General features: G+C 41.0%; 1 protein-coding gene across 3 annotated transcripts; it reads left to right on the forward strand.

The window, feature by feature from the left end:
* The first annotated feature begins 740 nt into the window (after positions 1 to 740).
* TRIB2 (tribbles pseudokinase 2) lies at positions 741 to 25,005 on the forward strand. Of its 3 annotated transcripts, XM_074991284.1 has the most exons (4): positions 2,178 to 2,289; positions 5,662 to 5,860; positions 6,212 to 6,504; positions 22,652 to 25,005. In XM_074991284.1, exons 3-4 carry the CDS (start codon positions 6,350 to 6,352, stop codon positions 23,118 to 23,120), a joined length of 624 nt encoding a protein of 207 aa, XP_074847385.1. In that variant the 5' UTR covers positions 2,178 to 2,289; positions 5,662 to 5,860; positions 6,212 to 6,349; the 3' UTR covers positions 23,121 to 25,005. The 3 variants fall into 3 exon arrangements, with proteins under 3 accessions (XP_074847383.1, XP_074847386.1, XP_074847385.1); XM_074991282.1 differs by lacking the exon at positions 5,662 to 5,860 and having other exon boundaries at positions 741 to 2,289; XM_074991285.1 differs by lacking the exons at positions 2,178 to 2,289; positions 5,662 to 5,860 and adding an exon at positions 767 to 852.

Raw genomic sequence — 25,005 nt, forward strand, 5'->3', positions numbered from 1 at the left:
CGTTCTTGTGCTTAGAGGATGACTCATTCATTGGTTTCTTTATGCAGTACAAATGAGTTTGCTCTCTCTACCCTCTCCTCCCACAACACCTTTTAGATTTGGAATGGTGATTAAACCAGCCTGGAGTGAGGGCAACTCCTCCCACTTAATTACACTTAGAAGTTCCTCTGGTGTTGCTTAAATATGTTAAGACCCACGTTGCTTGGAAAAACTGATTTCTTCATTGAGGGAAGGAAAAAAAGCTTCCATGCCCTCATCTAACACACACAGCATTCATGCTTGCAAATTAAAAAAAAAAAAACCCTTGGGTTCTTATTTTAGGAGGGTTTATTCCATTTTTATTAAGGACACAATCTATTTAAAAAGCTTTACAAACCATCCCCAACCGCAAAGTTCACACAGTTTCCAACCAGAATATACCAGATCCCAGGCAAATAAAAAGAACGGAAAGGAGAGGTCAGTGAAACTCCACATGCACAGATCCAAGCATTCACTCAGTGAGCTCCGGTGACTTGCCAGCAGCAGCAGCTACAAAGCGCTCACAAAGCTCCTATTTCACAGCTTGTGCTGCGGAAGGATATTTCACCTTGTTTACCCTGAAACCGGCTCATTCAGTGAAACAGTGAGTGGAGGTGGGGAGGGTTGGCAGGCTCGCTCTGTGATTGATGGCGTTTTGGCTCAATGAGGAGGCGGCTCAGTGTGGGGTGGGCTTCTCCTCTGAGCCAGTGCGCTGTGCGGCGGTGGAGATTGTGCAGTCAGCCTTTGCACTGGGGCACGGTGTAAATGTGCTGCTGCAGCTGCTGACATTGAGTAGTGAGGCATAGCGCGAGCTAGAGAGAGAATCCCAGCCACGTAAGTAGCTATTCATACATGGTGGAGGGATGATATCTTGCTGAAAGGGATCGGCCCGGCCATCCCTTTCTGCCCCCTTCTCCTGTCTCTAGGCTATAGATCAGAGCCTACAGTATTTCTGGGAGCGACTGCAGTTTTTGTCTCTCCTTTCCCCGCCCCCCGTACACGTTTCAGACCCGAGAGAAGAACCACCAGGATTATTTTTTTTCTTCAGTTTGTTTTGTTTTCTTTTGTGCGTGAGTTCTGTGAAAGCGCCTGGAGGCCCTGAGGGCGGGAAAAAAAACCTCGTGCCGTGGAAATCTAAGACTTTTGGTCTTGTCCTTGATTGCACTTTTTCTTTAATTGAAACAACAAAAATCTTGCATTCTGTAATTGTGTGGACATCTGTGCACATTCGATTTTGCTTTTGCAGTTCCTTCTGTAGAGGGAAAAAATCCAACGTAAACCGAGGTATCTGTGGAGATTTTTTTTTTAACAGCTTTACTGTATCTTTTGTCGGCTATGCGGCTGCTGCCGCCGCTGCTGACGGCTCTTTTAAGTTAAATGCTCCCTTTATTTTTTGTTGGAATTCTGGCTCGCCCTTGCTATCAGAGGAAAGGTTCAGACGCCATCTACAGTTAAAAAGTAGGCAATTTTTTTCTTTAGCCTTGTGTGAAAGAGAAAGGACAATCCAGTCCTTTATGCAGCACGTTACTTAACCTTTTTGGGGTTGAGCGTATTTAAATATTTTAGTGGGCGTTCAGGGCATCAAAGACTGATATTGAATCAGCCTCCCCCTCGTTGTTCTATTTATATTGCAGCCTCCCTGCGAGGCTGCGTTCGAAAATCGAACGTTGCAGCTCTCCACGTTCTCAAATTAGTTACTTTGTCGCTCTCTGTAAAAGACAAAACCCAACAGTCAGAGGAGTCGGTTGCTCCACGAGAAACAAAAGGATCTGCGTCTGAATCCTCTTTCTCCGACCACACGCTTCTCAACGCTACTCTGAAGCGGATCCGCGGGCGAAACAATCACTTTAATCTCGTGGGTTATTATTTTTGGTATTACTAGTCTAAGTAACCCACTGCCCCTTTTTACTAGCGACACAAAGGCAGCTGCAGCTGGACTGGCAAGTGACTGATCTTCTTAAGCCAGGGGTTTGGTATATAACTTTGGTTCTTTCAATACTCATGAACATACAAAGGTCAACCCCTATCACAATAGCGCGATATGGGAGACCTCGGAATAAAAACCAGGATTTTGAAGAGCTCTCGTCTATAAGAGCCACCGAGCCAAGCCATAGTTTTAGTCCGAACCTAGGCTCTCCGAGCCCACCAGAGACTCCTAACTTGTCGCATTGCGTTTCTTGCATCGGGAAATACTTATTGTTGGAGCCTCTTGAGGGAGACCACGTTTTCCGAGCCGTGCATCTGCACAGTGGAGAGGAGCTGGTTTGCAAGGTAACACCTTTTTCCGTTATTATCTTTTAACCAGATTGTGTATTGCTTTATATTTGACCGGATAGCCAACTAGTAATCGACTAGCTCGACTGTTGGAGCACATTAAAACCAAGCCCCAAACGAACAGAGTCAAAGAGGTCCCCCTCTGTAACTTTCCCTCTCACTCTAGACAATGGCCACCTTATAACGGTGGCCTAGAGCCAAGCTGCTTTGTATCCAAGAGGAGCTGTACTGGAAAGAACCATCTTTTAAGAGCTGTTTAAATGTTAGCTTGATCATGACATAACCGGATCTTCTCCCCTTCCCCAAAAGGAACCCCCTGCTAGTTTGAAGATACTGTGTTTTTTCCTGAGTTTAATTGAAAGCCCTTGCAGTTGTAGACTTCCTTGTCTGAAGAGTGATTAAAATCCACCTGGAATTAATCCTGCTGAGTCCCCAGCCTTCCTGGTGGAAGAGTTAATTTGCCAGTAGCACCCTCCCCCATTGTGCAGTTCGTCAAGAATAAAAGCTCTACACCTACAGTTTGTAGAAGAGCAGACAAAATACCTAAACCTATTTTTGTAGGCTGGTTGCTTTTCAACATCCCTCCCCCATTTTCTTTTAGCGTCGAAGGTGACCCATGGGAAAAAGGAAACCCTTATGTCTGCACCTCTTACCAAGCAATGCATTTCCCATAAAGTCCGAGGGAATATTTTTTCCCCCTTTGTTTCTAAATTGTACTGGTTACAATTTTCATGGCCTCTGGTGCATTAGACTTAACCCTCGTTCATCTTAGCTGTGTGACTGAAAAGCAAATTGCAACCTGGGAACGTGCACTTCAATTAATGTGTTGTTCCCAAAATGTATAATTATGACCTTTAGCAGTCTTTTGTGAATTTCTGAGGTTGAGCTGTCTGGCTAATGAATCCTAGACAGGTACTCATAATTATTCACAGGATTGGTCATAATACTGCTGGTTACTTTTAAATTTGATTCCATGAAGTTATTGACTACCATATATTGCAGAGGGGTGCTAATTTACTACTTGCATCTATTTGTAAAAGGTTTAGATTAAGGACGAGATAAATGAACTTGCCTTTTAGGAGTCACAAACCCTGATTCCAATGAAGATTTAGTTTACACTTAATTTATTTTTGGCGGGGGGCCAGGCATGTTTTGACCTTGGAAGCTGAATGGTATTGCATTTTGCTGAAATGCATGCAAATTTTGCCAAAATAAATACTAGAATAGAATTTCTAGAATGAACACCCAGTTCCTTGCAGTAGAGTTAGGACTAGGTGGTAGGACGGTTGCATTGTCTTATGAAATACTGGTATCCTGCCTCTCTGCATGAGATTATATAAAAACAGCAAGTATTGCACTGTTCCATATTTTTATGGCAGACTGGGCAGCAAAGTTGCAGTCCCCCAAGGAGCGAATTTGTGGGTTTTTTTTTTTTTGTTTCTCTTTGACCCATGTTATTTTTTTTAATTGACACCATTCAGTTTCCTTTGTGTGAGCCACTGCTTGTGATCTAGATTCTGAAAATATTTAACTTGCCTTGAATCTCCAGTTTGACTGAGCCAAGTGATCACATTCCTAAATGTACCTTAACTGATGCATACTTTAAAACATCCTACAGGAGCATGTTTCCTGTTTGACAAACATCTCCTCCCCTGCTACTATCCCCTGGGTAAGAAAACTAACAAGTTTTACTGTTTGGTATCCTGAGACAGTCTTAGTGATTTCTTGCATATGCATAGGGTGTGAGAGAGCACACACATCCTGATCATGTACAGATACCACTAACTGTACAAATGCCATTAGTTGCTTCTAGGGTCAGTGGCATTTGAACTTGGTGTTGGCTCATTTTCCCTTGCTGATGAAAACTAAATCAAACTGCTGTTTATTGCACTTTGTATTGAACTGGGTCCAGGATTGCCAAAAAAGCACTTTTTAAAAACAAAAAAATACTTTCCAGTTAGTGATAGTATGCATGTTTTAAGAAGCAAAACATCTGGCCTATATATATGTATGTATGTATATTTTTTTACACCAGAGACCTACTTGATAAATGTTCCCTGAGAACTGTTCAGTCCAATCTATGTTGGTTTGGTTTGGTTTATTTTTGAAGGATAGTACTGTTGCATAAGAATTGTGGAAATGCTGTTTCAAATGAAGACTAATACTAGGAGGGAAATGAAAGTTCTTTCTCAGTATTACGGCAGCTACTTTTTACTAATTCCAACTACTTCTAATGCCATTGTTACTAAGTTTATGAGCCCTCACCAAGATACAAGTGTCAGTGCATTTTCCTCTGGAATGAGTTATGCACTGGGATTTTAGTAACAAACCCATGGCCAGTACAGCACTGTCTCCAAATCTGAAGACGTGAGTCTGCTCCAAGAAAGCTCATCACCTAATAAATTATTTTGTTAGTCTTTAAAGTGCAACATGATTGCTTTTCTGTTTCGTTAGGCTATAGACTAACATGGCTACTTCTCTGGTACTGTTGTTGGTGATGTTAATTTTCCCTCTTACAAAGTGAGTTGAGTTAGTGAATGAGCATAGGGCTGTGGTGGAGTTTAGCAGCACAGGTGAGTGTATTTGGCCTGTTTTGTCATGGGGTCTGCCATCTTGGAATCTCCTTTTTTTTTTTTTGAAGATGGACTGTGAAATATCTGTGCTTTAAAGCGTTAAAAACTTAGTTTGTTTTAGATGCTTTTTCTGTAAATCGGCTGTTGAACCATGTCAGAAGCTTTAAAAGCTTTTAAAGCTAAAAAGCTTCAGAGGAAATGACTGATTGCCTCCCAAGCAGGATATGAGAAGCAAGAGCATTAAAGGGAGTTTGGTTTATGGACATAGTAGTTCTCTCTAATTAAAACAAAACAGGGGAGACAGTTTTATCTCTAGTGGGACTGGAATATTGTTATGAAAGTAGCAGTACATCCCTGAGTGTGTTTGTTTCTCTAGTGCTGAAAACACTATTCCCTTCCTTTGTACCCTATAGTGCATATGGGGCAGCGTAACAGCATAATACACTCTGTCATCTGTTGCTTACACTTTCTTACTGCAGAGCATTAAATTATTTTCTGTGGAATCTGTTCACTGCTTTATATTTTTAATTAACTCAACTGATTCATTCATAACCAGTAGACTATCGTAATCTTTTATATTTGGATTTTCCCCAGCATTCTCTATGCATTTTTACAGCCAATTCACTAGATCACTGATAACCTGCTTACTCTTAAAGTGACACTCAACTTTTAAAGAAAGCTTGTTTAAAGCCTAGGACCAGTATTTCCATAATTTTTATGATTTTTGAACAGCACTGCAACACTGAGAGTGTGAAAGTGAAACTGACTTCAGTTATGTTTTTCTTTTCTTGTCAAGAGATGACCATAAATAAGAGGAAGTAAACAATATTAATGGTGACATTTGATTTTAAACATGAAAAATATCATGGCTTGAAAGAAGTTATTAAAATCGATATAGCGATTTGTTGGTTTGTTTGGCAAGATATCTCCAAGCACAAGTCTCCACAGGTTGTTCATGGTCTCTGAGGTCTTAATTGGATTTCTTCAAAGAGAAGGTATATTTAAGTTACTTTTGAGGTCTAGCATCTTTTTATGTAAACTATGACTTTCAATCTAAACCCAGATTATAATCACATATTGGATATTCAGGCCATTCACGCTGTTATCCTTGCAGAATGACCTCTACTTAGTTTATGATGTTCCCGTTCATGTAAGGAGACCATTCTGATTTTTCCCCAAACATTAAATGTATTTCTGACAAGTCCACACACAGTTCTTACAGTTCCTTTTGCCATGTAGATGCACAACAACACATTTCTGCGCTGAGCTGAGAGGCCATATATGTAAGTGTAGTTCTGTACTTTTACCCTATTTTTAACGCTGGCTTTACTGTCATTGTTTTCCAGGTATTTGACATTGGTTGTTACCAAGAGTCGTTAGCACCCTGTTTTTGTCTACCTGCACACAACAGTATCAACCAAATTACTGAAATAATTCTTGGGGAGACAAAAGCATACGTATTCTTTGAAAGAGGCTATGGGGACATGCATTCTTTTGTTCGTACCTGCAAGAAGCTTAAAGAAGAAGAGGCAGCCAAACTGTTCTATCAGATAGCGTCTGCTGTTGCACACTGCCATGATGGTGGACTGGTATTGCGAGATCTCAAATTGCGAAAATTTATCTTTAAGGATGAAGAAAGGTAAGAATTGTTTGTTTATTGAGCTTGGCTTTGCTGTTTAAATGGGTTAGTTTCTCTCCTCCTTGCTTTTCTACAGCCAGCAAATTGTAATTTAAGGTTATTACTACCCTTTGTTTGTTATTGTAACCCTCTTTCTCTAAGGAGAACCTTCCTGCAGATGTGTGTAGAGAAGCCTGGAAATGGAAATGCTCTGACTGAAGTTTTCCGCCTTTCCTCATGCAGTACACCCTTTCCTTGCAGTTGAGGAGCCATATCTGACGTGGGCATACTTTTCCTCTACCAACTGAGGGAGGACTTTGGAGCCGCCTATGGAACTGTAGTATTGTTTGCAGCATCTCCACCTCTGCACTGTGGAATGCCCATAGTCCTGATTAGAGGTGGGCTTCTGGAGGAAGAAGGTGGCTGAATAGGGACAGAGCAGGTACATGGAGGAGGGAGCATGCAGAGACCTGTGGGAGATCTCTAAGCTCTGTAGGATTTGGAGACTACAGTTGCTGCCTGTTCCTAAGAGGGGAGGAGGAAAGAATGAGCTCACTAGTTAAGGCACTCTACTGGGATGTTTGTATTCTCCTGTTCATGGTGCAGACTTTCTGCATGGCTTATCTTTACATAAGAGCTCTAGGATTAGAACCCCACACACTACAAATGGATATCTGCATCCACAGATAAACATGGATAAAAATTAGTATTCTCTGATCCATGGGGCTCTACTCTCAGGTGAAGAGCATGGTGCTGCCCTTCCCAGGAGCCAGTGATCTGTCCTCCCAGCTCCTTCCAAATGCCCAGAAGTAAAGTCCCCATACCTGCTGCCAGTGGGCCTGTATGACCCCAGAGAGGAGATGCAGCTGGGGTCAATACGGCCGTATGGCGAGGAGGAACTGCTGACAAGGGGTGCTGTCTCCTGGGAGCAGCAGCACCATGCGCCTTTCCTTTGGCCACAGCATCTCCTGAGAGTAGAACCCTGTGGGTCAGTGGATACTGGTTTGTGTCCACTGATATCTGCATCCCTGGCTAGACATTTGTATCCACCTAGGGTGGTTAAGCGTGCCCACTTCTGGGTGTTCAGCTTTGAGAATCCTGAGGCCTCAAAGTTGCTGAGCATCCACAGTTCTCACCCACTTCACTTAAATGTCACAGCCCTGAGCTCCTCATGGATTTGGCCATAGGATGTTCACCAGTAGGGGAGGGATTGAAGCTGACAAGAACCTTGAACCCACTGAGGGTTCTCTCATCATTGCCATCCCTGGTCATAAACAGTAGAACAAGGAGCATTCAGGGGTAGTTTTGCTCCTGTATATGTCAGGTGTTCAGGGATGGGCAATAATTTTGTGCGTGGGGTTCGGGCAGTCCAAGAATTTGGTAGGTGGTTAAGGACTGGGATGGAAGTTGGATATGGAAAGGAACTTGGGGTAAGGAGTTGAGGTGCTAGGGAACAACATCTAGAAGGATGGTATGAGTATGGGAGGATTCTGCCCTGGAGGAGGGGTGCAGTCTTTGGAAGGGGGGTGTAGTCATCTAATTTCATTATTAATAAATATTTATATCATGACAGCATGTGGAAACGTAGCATAATAGTTTGGTAATATAACTTGCATATGGTATTTTAAATTGGCATATTACTCTTTTAATAAAGATTTTTGCCCAGAAGCTATAATATGTGCTCACAGCATGTGTGGTTGTATACTGTAGTCGGTGGGTGTTGATCAGTGCAAGCAGAATTACTGTGGAACTTTGCCTTCAGGAAATCTTGCAGTAGATGCTTCCCAAGATCTCACCACATCATAAGGCACAAAGTCAGAGTATGGGTGTGTGCTACAATAGCACTGCTTTATTGTTAACATTAATTGGAGAGGCAAAAAAGCAATTATTAACTCAAAGAGAATGTGGCTTCTGATTTTTTAAAATACCATATGTTTAGAGGTTAAAAGGCCATTGGTAGTTATTTTTAAGTCACTGTTAGGAAAATTAGTTTTCATTCAGTTGTATTAGAGTGACTTACAAACATAATTTTTTCTCATCTGAACAAATTGACTTACAGTCAAGTGAAACAAATAGTGAAAGGCAGAAATAGAAGAACTAAACTCTGTTTTGGCTTTTCTTCACATGCTCCCAAGTCATCCGACAACTATCAATGGTCACTTTAAGGCAGCTGCTGCTGTGTGTTTAGTCTGTAAAATCTTTCAACTTCCTAGTTCACTGAAAATACTGCAGAGTGCGTCATTCTACGACATCCAGAATACCAGGCATTTCAGCAAGTCTTCTAGTGCTTCTGATGTTGCGTTCTGAGAAACTTCATTGCAGAAATCAGCAGCCTGTCTGGAATGTATGGTATCTTGAATGTCGTAGATTGCTGTTGTCTGTGACATTTGTAATGAACCAGGAAGTAGGAGGAGGCCTTTACTTTTTTTTTAAGTATGTCTGCTGAATATCTTTAGCCTCTCATCACTCCCACTGTTGTTTAATTGGACTCTTTGTGCTCACATTTCTTTTCTGAACTCTGTTCTTATGTTTTGTTTTTACAATTAATCTTTTAGGGCACTTCTACAAAGCAGTCGTGTTAGAAATATGCTCAACTACGCACACACAGAGTGCATTTTGAAATAGCACTAAGCTGTTTCAAAATTTGAAATAGAGCATCTACACACCCAGAGACTGTTTTGAAATAGAATGCTTGGGTGCACTGTGGCTTATTTCGAAATTGGCTCAGTTCCCTGTCTCAGCACTAGCTCTTGTAGAATGAGGCATACCAATTTTGAAATAAGCCAACTGCTATTTATTTTGAAATAACGTCTGTTATTTCAAAATAACTTTGCTGTATATGTCCTATTACACACACTCCTGTTAAACTTTCCTTTAACTGAAGACTCTCTGAAATCTCCTTTTTTTTTTTTATAGAACCAAGTTTGGAATGGTTGCATGTAATCAGCACTAGAATGAAAACTCTCTCCCACTTTTTAGTGGCTTTTGTCTGGGATTTGCAAAAGCAACTGAAGACCAGGAACCAAATAGATTAATCTATGTATTCTTCAGAAATAGTTCAACTAAAAAACAAAAACAAAAAAAAAAACAGTTTCAGTGTCTGAGTCTACTCTGTTCTTTGCATCTAATGATGTGTAGGAGTATATAATCAAGTGCTAACATTTGAAGTTACATTAAAAAAATGCATACCTGATACTTTTCTCATCCTTTCTGAACCAATACAGTAGCTATAAATTAGAAGGCTATGTGCTGGATTGAAAGCTATGTGTACTGAGTGCCCTTTACTCCTACTGACTTCAGTGGCAGTAGTTGATGGTGCTCAGCACCAATGTACTATCTAATTTTTTCCATCCTGTGTATGGAATAAATTTTAAGTATAGCAACTGGATGTGCACTGCTGTAGAAACCCATGTAGCAAAGCACCCACAGCCAGCAAATCAGCTGGATGGCATTTGAATGTCTTCTGGGTGGCCACCCCAGCAGTAGTCAGCACCTCAGAGGCTTGAGCTGTAATTCTATTAATGACAATCTGGTGGTATCCTAAAGCAGTGAACCATCAGTCTAGCTTTGAGTCTCACACACACTCAAATATGCATCAGTTGTGCTTAAAATAATATTTGAAAACTTCAACCTACAATTGCTGTACCACTGTTAAAATTAAATAAAAATAGGAAGAGTTGTAGTTTTTCTTTTTCTAGTGATTATTACATTTCAGTCAATTTCATTGGGCATTTTGGAAGCTGAGCTCTTCTGCAAATCTGTCTCTATTATCTTACAACAGTGTTAATTTGTCCAGCTTTGAGATCCTATGCATTTGAACATTATTAATTGAATGCTCCGAAATATACAACTGTCAAAGGGGTAGCCACATTAATTTGTTTCTGCAGAACCCAACGAGGAGTCCTGTGGCACCTGAAAGACTAACAGATTTATTTGGGCATAAGTGTTTGAGGGCAAAGACCTACTTTGTCAGGCAGATTTGATGAAGTGGGTTTCTGTCTACAAAAGCTTATACCCAAACAAATGCCTTAATCTGTAAGGGGCACTGTAGTCAGGTTGATGTTATGTTATGGGTAGAGTACAGTAGTACTTCAGATCTCTTTCATTCGCTGGCTTGAACTGTGCAATCTGTTTTATTTTAACAAGGTTTTTGCATTTAATTTAACCTGTTTTAAGTACAACTTGTCAGTGAAATGGACAGAGCTTAATGTTAGGATTTCAAAGCTAAACTTGTCATACCTCATCTCTGAAGTAATAAAGACCTTTAAGATGCCTCTGTGTGGGTGGAAACACTTTGTGAAGCTGGGTTAGAGAGCAGCTGCACATCTGTTTACATTGTGATAGCTGTGACTTCGCAATATGAAATTCAGGGCAAGTCTTTCAAAACAGTTCAGAACCTGTGTAAGAGCTGACCAGCTTTTGTTTGTTTTGGCATCTGCCTGGGAGCTCTGTTGGGTGCTGTGCAGTTTTAAAAACCTTGTCTTTAAATTTTAAAGAAGTTGACTGAAACATAGTGTATGACTACTGTATTTCTGGCATTCTAACAGTACAAGATGTACAAATACCCCTGCTCCTTTTACTTACAAAGACGGGGGCAGGTGGTGGTTGTTTTATAGGGCAGTGGGGGCTTTGTATATGCTCATGTAATGAGATATTTTTCTCCTATAAATTGACCTAGCAGCAGATGTTGTGTCTATGGACTGAGAAAATGTGCACTTCTCCCAGCTGTTCCTCTCCTACCCTCGTGATGTCACCGAATGGTAGAGTCTTCATTGAACTGTGCTAAAAATAGCTGTGTGCCTAGTATTGCTGTGAGTGTATTAAAGTAATTAATCAATTTTATGTGAGACTTAATTGTTCCAGGAGGAACCACACTGAAGATTTAAGAATTAAATCGCTTTCTGTATCTGGCATACTCTTTGCATTGGCTTTCCTAACACAAGTAACACTTCTCCTGTCCAGGGAATTATTCATTTCTTTATAGAATTTTTTAGGTTTTAATTCTAAAATATTAGCTGTCTTGAGTCTGAAGCATAAAGACCTTGCATATTAATAGTTTTTTGATAGAGAAACGGAACATGCCATATTGTATTTTTTTTTTTTTGTTCTCCTAGTAAATTGCATACAGCTGAGAGTTATGCAAAATAAATACAACTTTACACTTCCTTGGTTCTGTGCAAAGGCAACACATTCAGCACAATCCATTAACTTAGAAAGTCAGTGCAAGTGTACTTGTTTTGTGCACTGAGCAGTTTTATTTTCTGGAATTTCTCATTTCTTTGGGATGAGAGTGTGCTGATTAAAGGTAACCCAGTTCTGTTCTTTGGAAGCCTAATGCAGTAAAATCAATCCCACGGAAGACTGGAGCAGCGATTTGACTTGCTGTGTATTTTCTGGTAAGTCAGGACAGGGGCACACTAGAAACATACAGTGGAATAACTACGTTGCTCAGGGGCTTGAAAAATTCACACCCCATGAAGGATGCAGCTGGCTTAACCTTACTCCCAAGGTAGATGGTGTTATGGTGACCAAAGGGCTTCTCCCCTATACCACTCTGGCAGAGCTTAGCTATGCTGATTGGAGTAGCTCTCTCATTGGCATAGTAGCATCTTGTCTGGAGTCAGACAGCAGTATACTTCTCCTGATGCAGTATTTAAATTGCAGACCAGCCTAATTGACTTTTCTTATTTTAGGCAGGGCTGTTTCTCCTTACCTACAACTTTCCTTCCTTCCCTGGACTACCTCCCTAGACATTCTTGTCAGATTGTATTGCAGTCAGCCAGTTGAATTCTGGTCTGAGCAACCTTTCTTAGGGCACACATTGAACAAACAAGCTTTCTAGGAGTTAGGGAAACTGTTTAAAGAGCTTTTAATTAATGCAATGGAAGTTGTGTAAACACAGCTTTCCTAAAATAGTGAGACTAAAAGATGCAGAAAAAAGTAGGTTTCTTTTATAGGCTTCTGTATAGTCCTCTGTTAGCCTGAACTGAGGGGAGAGGTGTAGCATTAACTAGTGTAACTTGAACAGTGGAGGGGCTAAGCACAGATCAAATTTCAACCCAGCAACTGGGGCTTTTTCTAATTTTGCCTTTGACAGTGTGTGTGAAGGCTGGATTGTGTCTTCCCAAGCAGTAAATCTCATTCATTGAAGCTCAGATAAAAAACAGACCAGTTATGCAACTTCTGTCAGGAGTCAGGTCTGTGCTCCCTTTGCTGTGTCATTTGAGTCCTGTGATTCCTTTTTGATCCCAAATGTTCCATGAAATAATATGTATTGAATTTTCTGTTTATACAATGCCTTTTTGCCAGAGCCCATGGAACAATCAATGAACCTTAAAACTTGAACATACTGGTGAAGTAGGTAAATATTCTCCCCCATTTTATAGAGGCACATGGTGATTAGGTGATGGATCAGCAGAAACTAGGAATAGAAGCCAGCAGTCCTCTTTGCTGTTAGTCACAATACTGAACCACTAGTTTCTGGGAGTTCCAAACTGACCAGACAACAATTAGAAAAGACTGAGTTCTCTAAAGGAATTAAGAACTGTGATTTGTGGAAACCCTACATCTTCCCCCTTCCTGAGAATACCTTCTGTCATTCCCACCTCGCTATTTACCTCTTTCTTTGAGGGGTTGGTACTCTTTAGTGGTTAGGTGCTACCACACTCTTCTGTGCTTCAAGCACACAGGCTGAACGAAGAACTGTTTTAGGGGCACTCTCCTATGACTGGCATTCCTCTTTCTGGATGCTTCAGGAAAGTCAGCAAGTGGCATACGCTCTGTTTCCTGAGAGGAGCATTGCATCAGCAAATCTATGAAACAACCATGTAATTCTGATGGCTGATCAGCATTTCGTTTTTAGTCAGTCTTGTTCTAGGTACATTGCCAACATTCTGCAGGGCTTTTGTTGAAGATAGCAACTAATTTTTTTTGCCCTGCAAGTTTTACTTCAGTATTGCAAATTTTGCTTTAGATTTGTTCAAGCTTCGTGGCATATATTTTCAGGAGTGACTTAGGGATGTTAAAGGTTAACTGTTAAGCCTCATCCCATTAGAGTGATGCTTACTGATTATGGTTAACTGGTAGGGGACGGAGCAGCCCCACCCATCACCTGCTGCGGGCAGGGATGCTCCAGGTGGGCTGCAATAGCCCTGTCTGCAGTGGCCTCAGGGTTGTGGGGATGCGGCTTAGAAGGTGGAAGGAGTAGCTGTGGCCGCAACAGACAGGGGTTGCTTCATCTGGGCTGCTGTGGACTGTGACTGCTCTGTCCTGGAGGCAGGAATGCTCCAGCTGGGCCAGAGCAGCTCCTTTCCGTGGCAGAGGGGCTGCTACAACCCAGCCAGGCTGGAGCAGTCTCCCCAGCTTCCTGCACCCCCTCACTGCCATTTAATTGGTTAACCAGTTAAACCTAGAGTTTAACCAGTTAACCAATTAAATGGAATTTTACATCCCTAGTGTGGGTAGTGTTTTTGGTTACTTAACTTAAGACATCTGAAAGAAGCTTGGTTTTGTTTTTTTTTGTTGGCCTTTGGAAGTGCAGTTTCCACTTTTTTTTTTTTTTTTTTTTTGAAAAGCACACAAAATCTAGACATTTTTCAAAACTCAGACATATTACCTAGAATCAGTTTTGCTCCACGTAAGCTCTCAATGCTCAGCACCTCTAAGGATCAGGCTGCTTATTTAGTGTGTCTCCTGAGGCACCAGTCAGTAAGCTTAGGATTAGTTCTTACAGTCCTTGTGTACTGCTATCTTAACAAAAGCAAATGCCTGCCTTTGTCCTTCCTGCAAGTCCTGGTGTAAAAGGCTCTGGAGAACATGGTGGTCACAGGTGCATAGAGCCGCAAGTAGAGCCTTTTAAAACCATTGACCTCTACAGCAGGCTGAGAAAGATAAAAGTGAGTGCAGGCAGCCAACTTAGCCCAGATGCTTATCAAATAATGGAATCCTTGTGGTCTTATAACCAAGTCCTATCTCTCAGTGGAAAAAAAAACTTATTCAGTTAGAAAAGCGCAGAAAAGGAACTAAATTTCCTTTAGTGAAAGTGTTGTTTCCTAAAACCGTAAACACCCAGACAAATTGATTATAAGGTACTCCTGTTGCGCCATGCATTTACAGACAGTGCCGTTGCATGGAATTCTGTTCAGATGCTGTGCAAGCAAATTAGTGGGGCCGTACCATCCCTCCTGTGGATTTATAGAATCGCAGATTACTAGCACTGGAAGGGCCCTCCAGAGGTCATTGAGTCCAGTCCCTGGCCCTCAAGGCAGGACCAAGCACCATCTAGATCATCCCTGTCAGATGTTCATCTGAAGTTCTCTTAAATATCAATTATGGAGATTCCACAACCTCCCTAGGCAATTTATTCCAGTGCTTAACCACCCTGACAGGAAGATTTGTCTAATGACCAACCTAAACCTCCTCTTTGTAACGCCCTTTTATGTACTAGAAAGCTGTTATGTCCTCTCTGCCTCCTGTTTTCCAAACTAAACGAACTCTGTTCTTTCAGATTTCCCTCATAGGTCATGTTTTCTACACCTTTTATCATTTTTGTTACTCCAGACTTTCTCCACATCTTTCTTTATCCTTCAAAGAGGGTGATCTGAGGGCTGGATTTGTGGCTGTTGGCAGCTCAGTTGAAGTTGGCAGATCTAAGACACTTGATGCCAGCTAAAGTTGTGTCTCACCCTACAGTTCTAAGCCATGCTTCTGACCCTGGAGTCTGAGCAACTGCATTGAAGTTTGCACTTAATCAGTTTCCAAGGCATTCGTCTAGAGATGGTGGGGGAATCTGCAGCATTCCCATCACTGCAACGGTGGTGGGAGAATCTAGCCATCCCTTTGGTAGCAAAGCCCTCCAGAGCTGTGGTATCTGAGCCCCCTTGTGTCTTGCCCTAAAAAACGCATGTGGCCATTTCACCTCCTTTCATTCTTGGCACTGTATGTTCTGACAGAAGCAGTGAGATGGTGCTGTAGACAGTGGGATTGGTGTGGTCAGGCCAATGGAGGACTGACAACTTGTTCCCTTACTGTGGTGTCTAATCCCTACCAAAAGGGGTCTGCCATGAAGGGGAAGGTGGATTGACAAAGAGAATGCAGCACTTTCCCTTCTGCACTCTATTGATAAGCTGTTGGGGGAGGTGAGGGGAAGGGTGACCCCCCATTTGCGCAGGTAAAATAGCACAGTCCTGGGTGCGGAGATGAATTTAGGACTAAATTGTGATATGCTTAATTCAGCAAATGTTGGGATTTAATTGTGTTTGTATATAAAGCAGACATTCGCTTCAAACTGCTGGCCTGGTTTGTGGAGAAGAGGTTCTTTTCTCTTATTTACAATAGTCAGTGTGCCACAGAGAATAGCGAGCGGTGTCAGCCTTTCCCCTAGAAACTGATGGCATGATCAGTTTGTGCTTGATTTTTACCTTTTATGGTGAGTTGCTACTAAATTGCTCTGATGGGACTTGATTACTGGCTATGTGGGAGCAACTCCTGCCTGAATATTCACTATGCCTGGAGTGGGGAAAAAGTATGGCTCAACAACTGTCTCTGTCCATCAAGGGCCAGATCTGGGGGTGGTGGTGGGGAGGGAGGGAAGAAATGCCTTCCTGTCCTCAGAGTGTGTGTGTGGCCTACCTAGGGTGGAAGGGGTAATCTTTTCTCTTCCTCACAATCACGTGACATGGGTTTGCGCTGTAGTCCATCACTATAGAGGAGTGATCAGCTGGCAGAAGAAATTGCTTTCTGGTCTCAGAGTTCAGGGTCACAGGCTAAATTACTGGAATTCCAGAACACTCAGTCCCAACAGTGCCTTCCTGGGGATGGATAATATAATTATGAAGTTAGAAGTGAGAGTAGTTTCTTTCCCCTTTCTGGAAAGCGTCTGTTGTTGGCTACAGGTGGGCCACTAGTCTGGTCCAATATTGCAATCTCTGTGTTCCTAAAATGTTAATGCTGTAATCAACTGTGGCAACTGAAAAGTCTTTTCGGTGTATGCTGTATTGGAGAGACGTTAAGGGTACGTCTACACTTACTGGAAGATGAGTGTGTCTGTTGCGATGTTTTTTTGTCGTCCCCCCCCCAAAGGTTCAATTTAGTATGCCTAGTGAGTCTGCGCTAAATCGAGCCACTGGGACTCCACAATAGTGAAGAGTACAAGGGTCGATGGTGAACAGTAATAGAAATAGAGGAGACTTTCTGTCATCAGCTTCCCGTTGTGGGGACCACTCAGGTGGTTTCCAGTATGTTGACTCCAGCTGTGAAATTCATGTAGCTGGAGTTGCATATCTTAAATGGATTTTTTTCTTCATAGTGTCGACTTGGCCTAAGAAACAATGCATGTACTAATCACTCCCTCAGTTCAAGCATGGTCTTCCTAACTATGGGGTACCTCAGAGATATTGAAGCTTTCAGTCACAGTGTATCTGTTACATGTTCAGTTTTTTCTTTAGTGGTGAGAATGAGGACTCTGAATAATTCCACTGATTCTAGTTCTGGAAATTCGGTTTGCTTTTTGGAGAACATGAGTGAAGCTGGAGTATTACTGCAGAGTTTTTGTGGCCCTGGCATCTGTGTTAAAAGGCAGTGTACTTATTTGTCAGTAATCCCCAAACTCTGCAGGGAGGAATAATGTGAATCACTGTGAAAAAGTGTAGGCTGTATGATAACAAAACTGTCTGCCAGGAACTGATGCCAACTTGGGTGGGGGAGGGAGAGTTACATTGAAGAATCTTCTAGAAGAGGTTTAATTGATCAGGTTTTGTTACATTACTGAAGAGCAAAGTCTGAATGCAGTCAAGTAATGAATGGCATATTGATAAGAAATTCAGAGTGGTATTGTTTTTCATGGGTTTCCCTGACGGTTTCTATGGGGACAGAGACGCATTTCCCGTCTGAGTACCACTGCTGCCCTCTGATTGCACTTCTGTGGTTTCATTCACCAGTAATGGGAAAGCATTCATAGGCAGAATAGCTTCCCCTTTTTAAATAGCCTTGATTCAGGGTTGTATTTTTTTTTTAATGCATTAGGCTAATGCAGTGTTTTTTATCAATGATCTGATAGATGCATAATGCTCTTTTTCCGAGTGCTCTGCATTAAAACATAAAATGATGTACTGTAATTATGCAGGCCTTCCCAAATGTCTTTGTTGCATAAACTATCTCATCTGTCTTTGGCAGTCATGTCCATCTGAACTTCAGGGATTAATTTCACATTAGCTATTCCTACCGTAGTATTTAAACACTGCTTCTACTTTTGTCATTAATGGATTTATTCAGAGAAAGTAAGGATTTTAATTTTCTTTTTTTCCAAATTAGTAACAGTACAAGGTGAAGAATTTCAAAACTAATCATGAATTCATTTTAAAATACTAGCTTAAATAGATTCTCTTGCCAGCTAAGAATCAAATTTAGGCTTGTCTTTCTACTCTGAAACTGAGTGAGTTTTCCATCCTTTATGTAGAAATCTATGTTTTCAGGAATGACTGGGCACCCAAAAATTGCTGATGTGACACATCTTTAAAGGGTAAGTAGTTATGCCTTCTGAAAAATCTGGCCCATTTAATACGCTTTAAGTTAGACTCTCCAAAACTGAGGCATCCAAAATCACTTTGCTTGGGCTTGAAATTGTTGGCCAGAATATTTTTCTCCATTGCTTTAATTACCAGGGAGGTTGAATTTCTCTCCTTTCTCCACTGAATTCACTGAATGTGGGTCATGGCATTGAAAGCTTTAGGAAAGACTGCACATTTGCTGTGTCTGAGTGTAAACAGCTATATCATACGATTGGTTTCCCTGTGCTTTTAATGTGTTACTCCAGTATGTGAAAAATTTCACAGTTGCAAATCTATGCTAGTATTATTGGCCTTCTACAAAAGCGGCCTAGCTCAGTAAAATGTCGAAGCAGCTCATGTTGTATGAATAGGTACCAATTTACATTTAGTAACCTGATGTTCAAGGTCTTAGGAAAGCAAGCTACTACTTTTATGCAACGTGAAGTGCAAATATACTAGCTTGTTCACTTGAACATTGGCTCTAGCAAGGCCACCATTTCCTTGTTTTAATCATAAATAAAACTCTGTGTGAGAGAGAAAGAGATCAAGTCCACTTGACTCAGAAGCATGAAAACAAGGTAGTTTGCTTCATTCAGTTATAGACGATGCCAGCTGCTCTTCAGTTTACTGGCTTAAATGTAACCTGCGATAGCATGAGTATAGGACTTGATCCCACAGTGCAGAGAATGTTGCATAAGACCCAAGGTCAGACTAAGGTGTTCAGTTTCCAGTATGTATGTGCATTGCTTGCATTTGTACCACAGGAAGCCTCTTTTCTTACTGGATTTCTTAGGAAACTGATATTTTTCGAAGGGAGAGGCTCAGTCTTTCTGGTCCCACGGTATCAGTTTTGTTCTGCTGCAGTAAGTTGCAAGAACATAAAGGCTTGGATTGGTAGTCTGCCTTTCACTATTTAAACGATAGCTCTATTGGAAATGTGAAGTAGGATAATGGAAGAAATACCATCCAAGGGTGCATCCATACTTACTGGCAGATCAACACGCTGGAGGTCAATCTTCGGGGGTTTAATTGAGCATGCCTAATGGGTCCACTCTAACTTGAATAGAGAGTCACTGTTGAACCTGGTACTCCTCACAGACCTGAGGAGTAAGGGAACTCAGCGGGAGAGTTTCTCCCACAAACCTCCTTCTGTGGGGATGGTGGCAAAAATCGATTTAATAAACATTGACTCTGGCTATGCAATTCTCATAGCTGGAGTTGCACATCTTACATTTTCCCCCTACCCCTTCTGGTTTAGACCTGGCCCGGGTGTCAACAGCACTGGGAAATTGTGGGTGTGGGAGGGAGGAGGGCAAGTTGGATTCCCTCTCACAAGTTGTCTATAAATAGAGTGCTCCTCTCTAGTCTCTCTGTGAGTATGGTGTTTACTCTGTTAGTTAACAAAAGTAAACTGATGGCTTTGCTTGCTGTTTAGCCAATTCAGTGACTTATTGAAATGCACATCTCATCTTCGGGGAATTCTGCAATTCTATGCCTCCAAATGCAGAATTCCCCCCAGGAGTACTATTCTCTGTGCTTGTCGTCTTAGTGGAAAATGTGATGTGCTGCACTATAAGAATCACCACTCATGTCTCTGCCTTTAGTTTCACTTTTGCAGTCGGCTTTTCTATCCTCTCCTTTGTCCTTTTCTCTCTCTTCGCTCATCCTCCCTCCTTTTCTAGTCTCCTGTTCAGATATAGGAACAAGTGTGTATTTAGGATTGTGGAGAGCATCCTACCAGCATGCTTAGTCAGCTTCCCTCTTCAGCCCTTTTGTGTGGAAAGAGTTTCTGACCTTGATACAGAAGGAGATTGACCATGAGCTTGTAACTTTTTCCTGAGAGAATTCTAACAGTAGTAGATTATTATTTGAAGTATGAAAGCTTGGTTGCCTGCTTGCTGCCAGCAGAGGTGTCTATATGCAGGCAGTGGATAGTGAGTCAGTACACTGATGGGTAGCACACATTCCATCACTGTGCGTTAAGGGAGACAGCATTGGCCTATATAGTCACAAAGTGAGCTGCCCATGTTATGGAGCCAGGAATTCTGAATTAGGTATTTAAGACGTTATCTAAGGCATGTTGCCGAAGTGGACTTTTGCCTTAACTAGTAAATGTCTCTAGATTCTGAAAAAATCTGTGTGTGGTTGGCGAATTAATAGAGTAGTCTGCTATATAGCCGTTTACAGCAGAAGGACCTTCTTGACTTTACAAATATAGCATTGAACAACCTTGGATCTAGCTGAAATGCCAATATGCATCTGGATTGCCTTTGCTACTGAAGCCCAAACAAAGTTCTCTTCAGTGAACATTTAAGAAATAGGACTCTCTCGTTGTGTCCTAACAAGATGCTTTCTAATGGCTTGGGTAAAATATCTTTTATACTGTTCTGGTCCTGGGGTCTACTGTGGGCAGAGCACATAAAATAATGATGAAATGAGGGTAGGACTACATTAGCCAATGTTAGGTTATAATCTCTTGTCTGAATGTTTTTACATTGAACATTTTGGCTCTTAAAAGAAAACCCTGATAAATCTCCTTATCTGAATGGGACAGATGCATGACGAGTCCCATATGCTTCCATTACATCGAAGCTGTTTGTAAAATACCTGTCATTACTGGCAAATAAAATATATAGACTGAAGGGTAACTAGCGTCCATGTACCCTGTGGCAACGTAAAGGGAATCTCAACTTGAAATGCTATGTAGATGTGAACAGTAAGACTGTACTAAAATAGTACTGTAACAAGGAAAGTTGAAGTTATTTTTCACTTCAGTATGAGATAAAAGATGAGACTTTGCCACTGCAGAGATGACTCTTGTATCACACTAAAAAGTGCACAAGCACTTCACACATGAAGAGCTTCCAATCTAGATGTGCCGTTTCTATGGTCATCCTAAAAATAGTTTTCTATTGACCTGTACATCACAAAGAAGTGTATTGTCTTATTTCTCATGAAGCCCTTAAGCAGGATAGTCTTGTTTTAGTCTGTTAAATGCCATTTTATCACACCCAGCTGATGTGATGCGACTTAAAAGAATGTCTGTGAAGCCTTAGATCTCATTCTTTCTGTACTGTATGTTGGAGTTAGAGAGAAGCTATTTTAGGGCAAGATTGTGACCTCGTTACTCCAGTTGACATCAATAGTACTACTTATGTTAGTGACTGATTATCAGCGTGAATAAGGGAGTCGAGCTCTATCCCTTAGCTTTGTGGTCTGTGTGAGGAAAAGGCTGTGTTTTTCTGCAAGTAGTGTATTACTGTACCAGTTGCTTTTTGATTTTTATATGTCACTTCAAACTCCCCTTCATCAAACATAAACTCTAAACGCTTCATCTGAAAAGTGCAGTCTATTTGTAATAAACAGTTCTCTAATTTTCATTGTAGTAAGATGAAAGCCTAAGCCCATGCAGCACTGGGCTAGTCTGTCCATTGTTAGCTAGGCCTCAAAACATGGCTAACATAAAGCAAAGCTAAGTTGGGAGCAAGAGGCAGGTCCCTGATAACAGAACTTGGCAGAAACAGGGCTGAGAATGCAAAGTACTAATTGGTAATCAGCCCAGGTGCAGAACAATAATTGGTACTGGTCCTAAGTTGAAATCCCAAGTACCACAAGCTCATTTACAAAGACCTTGGTAGTAGATCCTCACAGATACAGACCCAGGTTCAGGAAGGGGTCTAAAATGACAGCATAATGGATAAGAGGTGATCTAATCAAACTGCAAGGTATGGGATGATGATTGGTGACCTGACAACATCAGAGGGTGGTGACTGATATGTCAGCATTGAGGTATGATTTGTTTGTACCTGTATGTAAAGTGGTCTCTTGGGTGGGACAGTCTTTGTCTGAACTAGGGTGCAGTGGAAATTTCACACTGACTGAGTCATTCCATTATAGCAAGTACGTATGTGCAGTGGTTCGGTAGAGTCTACCGACAACTATTATTGTACTTTGCTTTACAATAAATCTGGCCTGGCACCTTTTGATCGTTATCTGGTTGATGGTCTTTGGAGGCTCTCTCAGGGTGCTGCGATCATTGAGTCCACATCATTGAACACACATGCAAGCAGCCTTCTGGTTATCATCGTCGATGGAGCCAAAGACCCATGACCGTAAATCCACCTAACTACATTGATAAGCTAGCAACTCTCTTGACTTTCAATGAACTGAATGATTTCCATCAGGAAGCAAACCACCCTAACTTTCATAATGAAAGGGGAAGAATCAATGCCACAAGAATAATCTAAGACCTGTACACACTGCCATTTTGTGTGTGTGACTCAACAGGTGTATGGTGTAGTCTCTCATTGCCAAATTCATTAAGATTGTAAGAGCTCTGGGATGACTTCTCATGCATGCCCTTGTGTAGTTAACTGAAGTTTTGTTACCAAAAAGTGCAGTGTGTTTTTTTTTAAAAAGAGAATAATCAAATGTTTGGGAAGGAAGAGACCATACTATGTTACTATTAATAAAGCAACTCTTAGCCTGGGAATAACAATTCTGCACTGATGCACCTTTTTATGATTATTGTTTTTTTTTTTAATGTATTATAACCATACAATTGCAATAATCTGGAATTTATATGTTGGTTTAATGGTTGCCTCTGTTTTCTTGCCCTACAGGACTAGAGTAAAATTGGAAAGTCTAGAAGATGCTTATATTTTACGTGGAAATGATGACTCTCTTTCTGATAAGCATGGATGCCCAGCCTATGTGAGTCCAGAGATCTTGAACACAAATGGCAGCTACTCTGGCAAGGCAGCAGATGTATGGAGTCTAGGTGTCATGCTTTACACAATGTTAGTTGGTCGCTATCCTTTCCATGACATTGAGCCTAGTTCTCTCTTCAGCAAGATCCGTCGTGGGCAGTTTAACATTCCAGAGACTCTCTCCCCCAAGGCAAAATGCCTTATACGTAGCATACTGCGCCGGGAGCCTTCGGAACGGCTGACTTCACAGGAAATTCTGGACCATCCCTGGTTTTCTACAGATTTTAATGTATCTAATTCGGGGTACGGTGCTAAGGAAGTATCGGATCAGCTGGTGCCTGATGTCAACATGGAAGAAGATTTGGACCCATTCTTTAACTGAGCACAAAGACTGGTGTTCAGAAGGTACAACGTCCTAGAAATGGCCACATGAAGGAGTCCTTCCTGACCGTGTTAAATCACATCCTGCATCAGCCTAGCTTGGTAGCAAAAGACACTTGGAGTTCCTTGGTTTGAGAAGGAATCTCCACAAGGAGCTAATGTAACAAATGTAGCATGGGGACAGATTTTTGGGAGGGAGGGAACCTTGCTATCAGGTTAGATTGATTTGGAGGGGAGGAGAAGGTAGCATGGAGCAATTGTAGCTTCTTATCTTTTGGAGCCAAGGAGGCTGCACATGCCAATTCCAGTGCAGCTGTATCACTCCTGTTTCTGTTTTGTTAAAATAGTTCACAACACGTAGAGAAACTTTTGCCTCAACACGCATCTTGGCATCGCACTGTTAAATATTTAACTTCTTCAGTCATTATTCAGGGAAAGTAAAATTGGCTAGTATTTTTTTTTAATCTGATGTTTGGTAGTTAACAAGATTCATTTAAGAAGAAATTAGATGCACATAGATGGACATGAAAAGTGGGTGCTAAAAACAAACAAGTTCAGTTCATGTCTCTTGATAGCTATTTTCAATTCATATTTCTTCTAAATAAACTACTTAATATTCTTGTCAGGAAATGACATTTTAATGCTTTGTTCCCTTAAGGGGAAGTAACTGTCATTTAACAAGCTGTTCTGTTTTGTGTCAAATGGTTTTGTTGTGGGAAGCTATTATAACTCAAACTTCCATCTATGACTGCTATCATAGTAAAAGAAGAAAAGAAAACCTGTACTATTTTTAAAAGGGTTTGAAATACTGGCTGCCATGTTTGCCATGCTGCACGTTATGTGACTGTGTAGGGCAGAAAGCCCTTGTGTCAGTTCTTCATTTCAGAACCTTTTTTTTTTTTTTTAAAAAAAAACCTGACTGGCCCACATGTAAATAGAGGGCTTTTATTATTGAAGAAAAATGTTCACATTTTTCTTTTGAATTCCTCTCATCTTGGGAAAGCAACTATTTCTTTCTTTTGTTATGCCCTGAATAAGAAATGAAAGGGTATTAATAAGCTGAGCATTATAATAATATGGATACTTCTCCCAAAACATACGCAGTAATATGCACCTTTTGTATTGTCAAGACTTACTCTATTTATTGAAGAAAATGTCACAGTAGTGATGTATTAAGCCAGTACTTCAATTACGGGTTGACTTGGGATGACATGTTACATGCTGTAGTTTAACGCATTTCTTTTCTGTTCAGGTATTTCTGTCCCTGAATAGCTTTTTATTTAGCTTTTTTTTTTCTAGATAGCTTTAATTTAGACTGGCAATTGTTTTTAATTACTGCTTTTATATTGCTGTATGATATTGAAATCTCTTGGCATAAATATTTGTGTTTCCAGTACCTCAGTTGTTCTGATATTACTGCCTGTATATGTTTTGTGAAGTGGTCATGTTTTTGGGTAGGTACATGTGGACTCTGTAGTATGTAAATGTTACTTGAATTTGTGCTCAATTATAGTATGTGGCATGTGCGTACCGCTACTTGGCATTTGACGTATGGATGCTATTTGCCTGCCCTGCAGGGAAGTTACGGTCCCACTCTTGAGGATGTTTCATGGTCCTTTCCTTTATCAAAAGATGAAGCTAGCTACAGCTGACCTGCCTTGGTTCCATTTTGGTAACTAAGACTACAAAGGGAGTAATGTTTCTACACTCTGAAGATGGTGCTGTGTCAAGAAGGACTTTTTTTTATTTTATTTTATTTTAATTTGATAATTACCTTGTAGGAGGAAAGATTGGTGATGATGTGCATGGTGGGGTTTTACTGCCTCTGGTGCTTTTGTCATGTATTTGGTTTAATGTTTTTGTCCTAATCTCTTCAATAAATAAAA

The sequence above is a fragment of the Carettochelys insculpta genome, chromosome 3 (genome assembly GCF_033958435.1).
Source record: "Carettochelys insculpta isolate YL-2023 chromosome 3, ASM3395843v1, whole genome shotgun sequence".
Taxonomy (NCBI): domain Eukaryota; kingdom Metazoa; phylum Chordata; order Testudines; family Carettochelyidae; genus Carettochelys; species Carettochelys insculpta.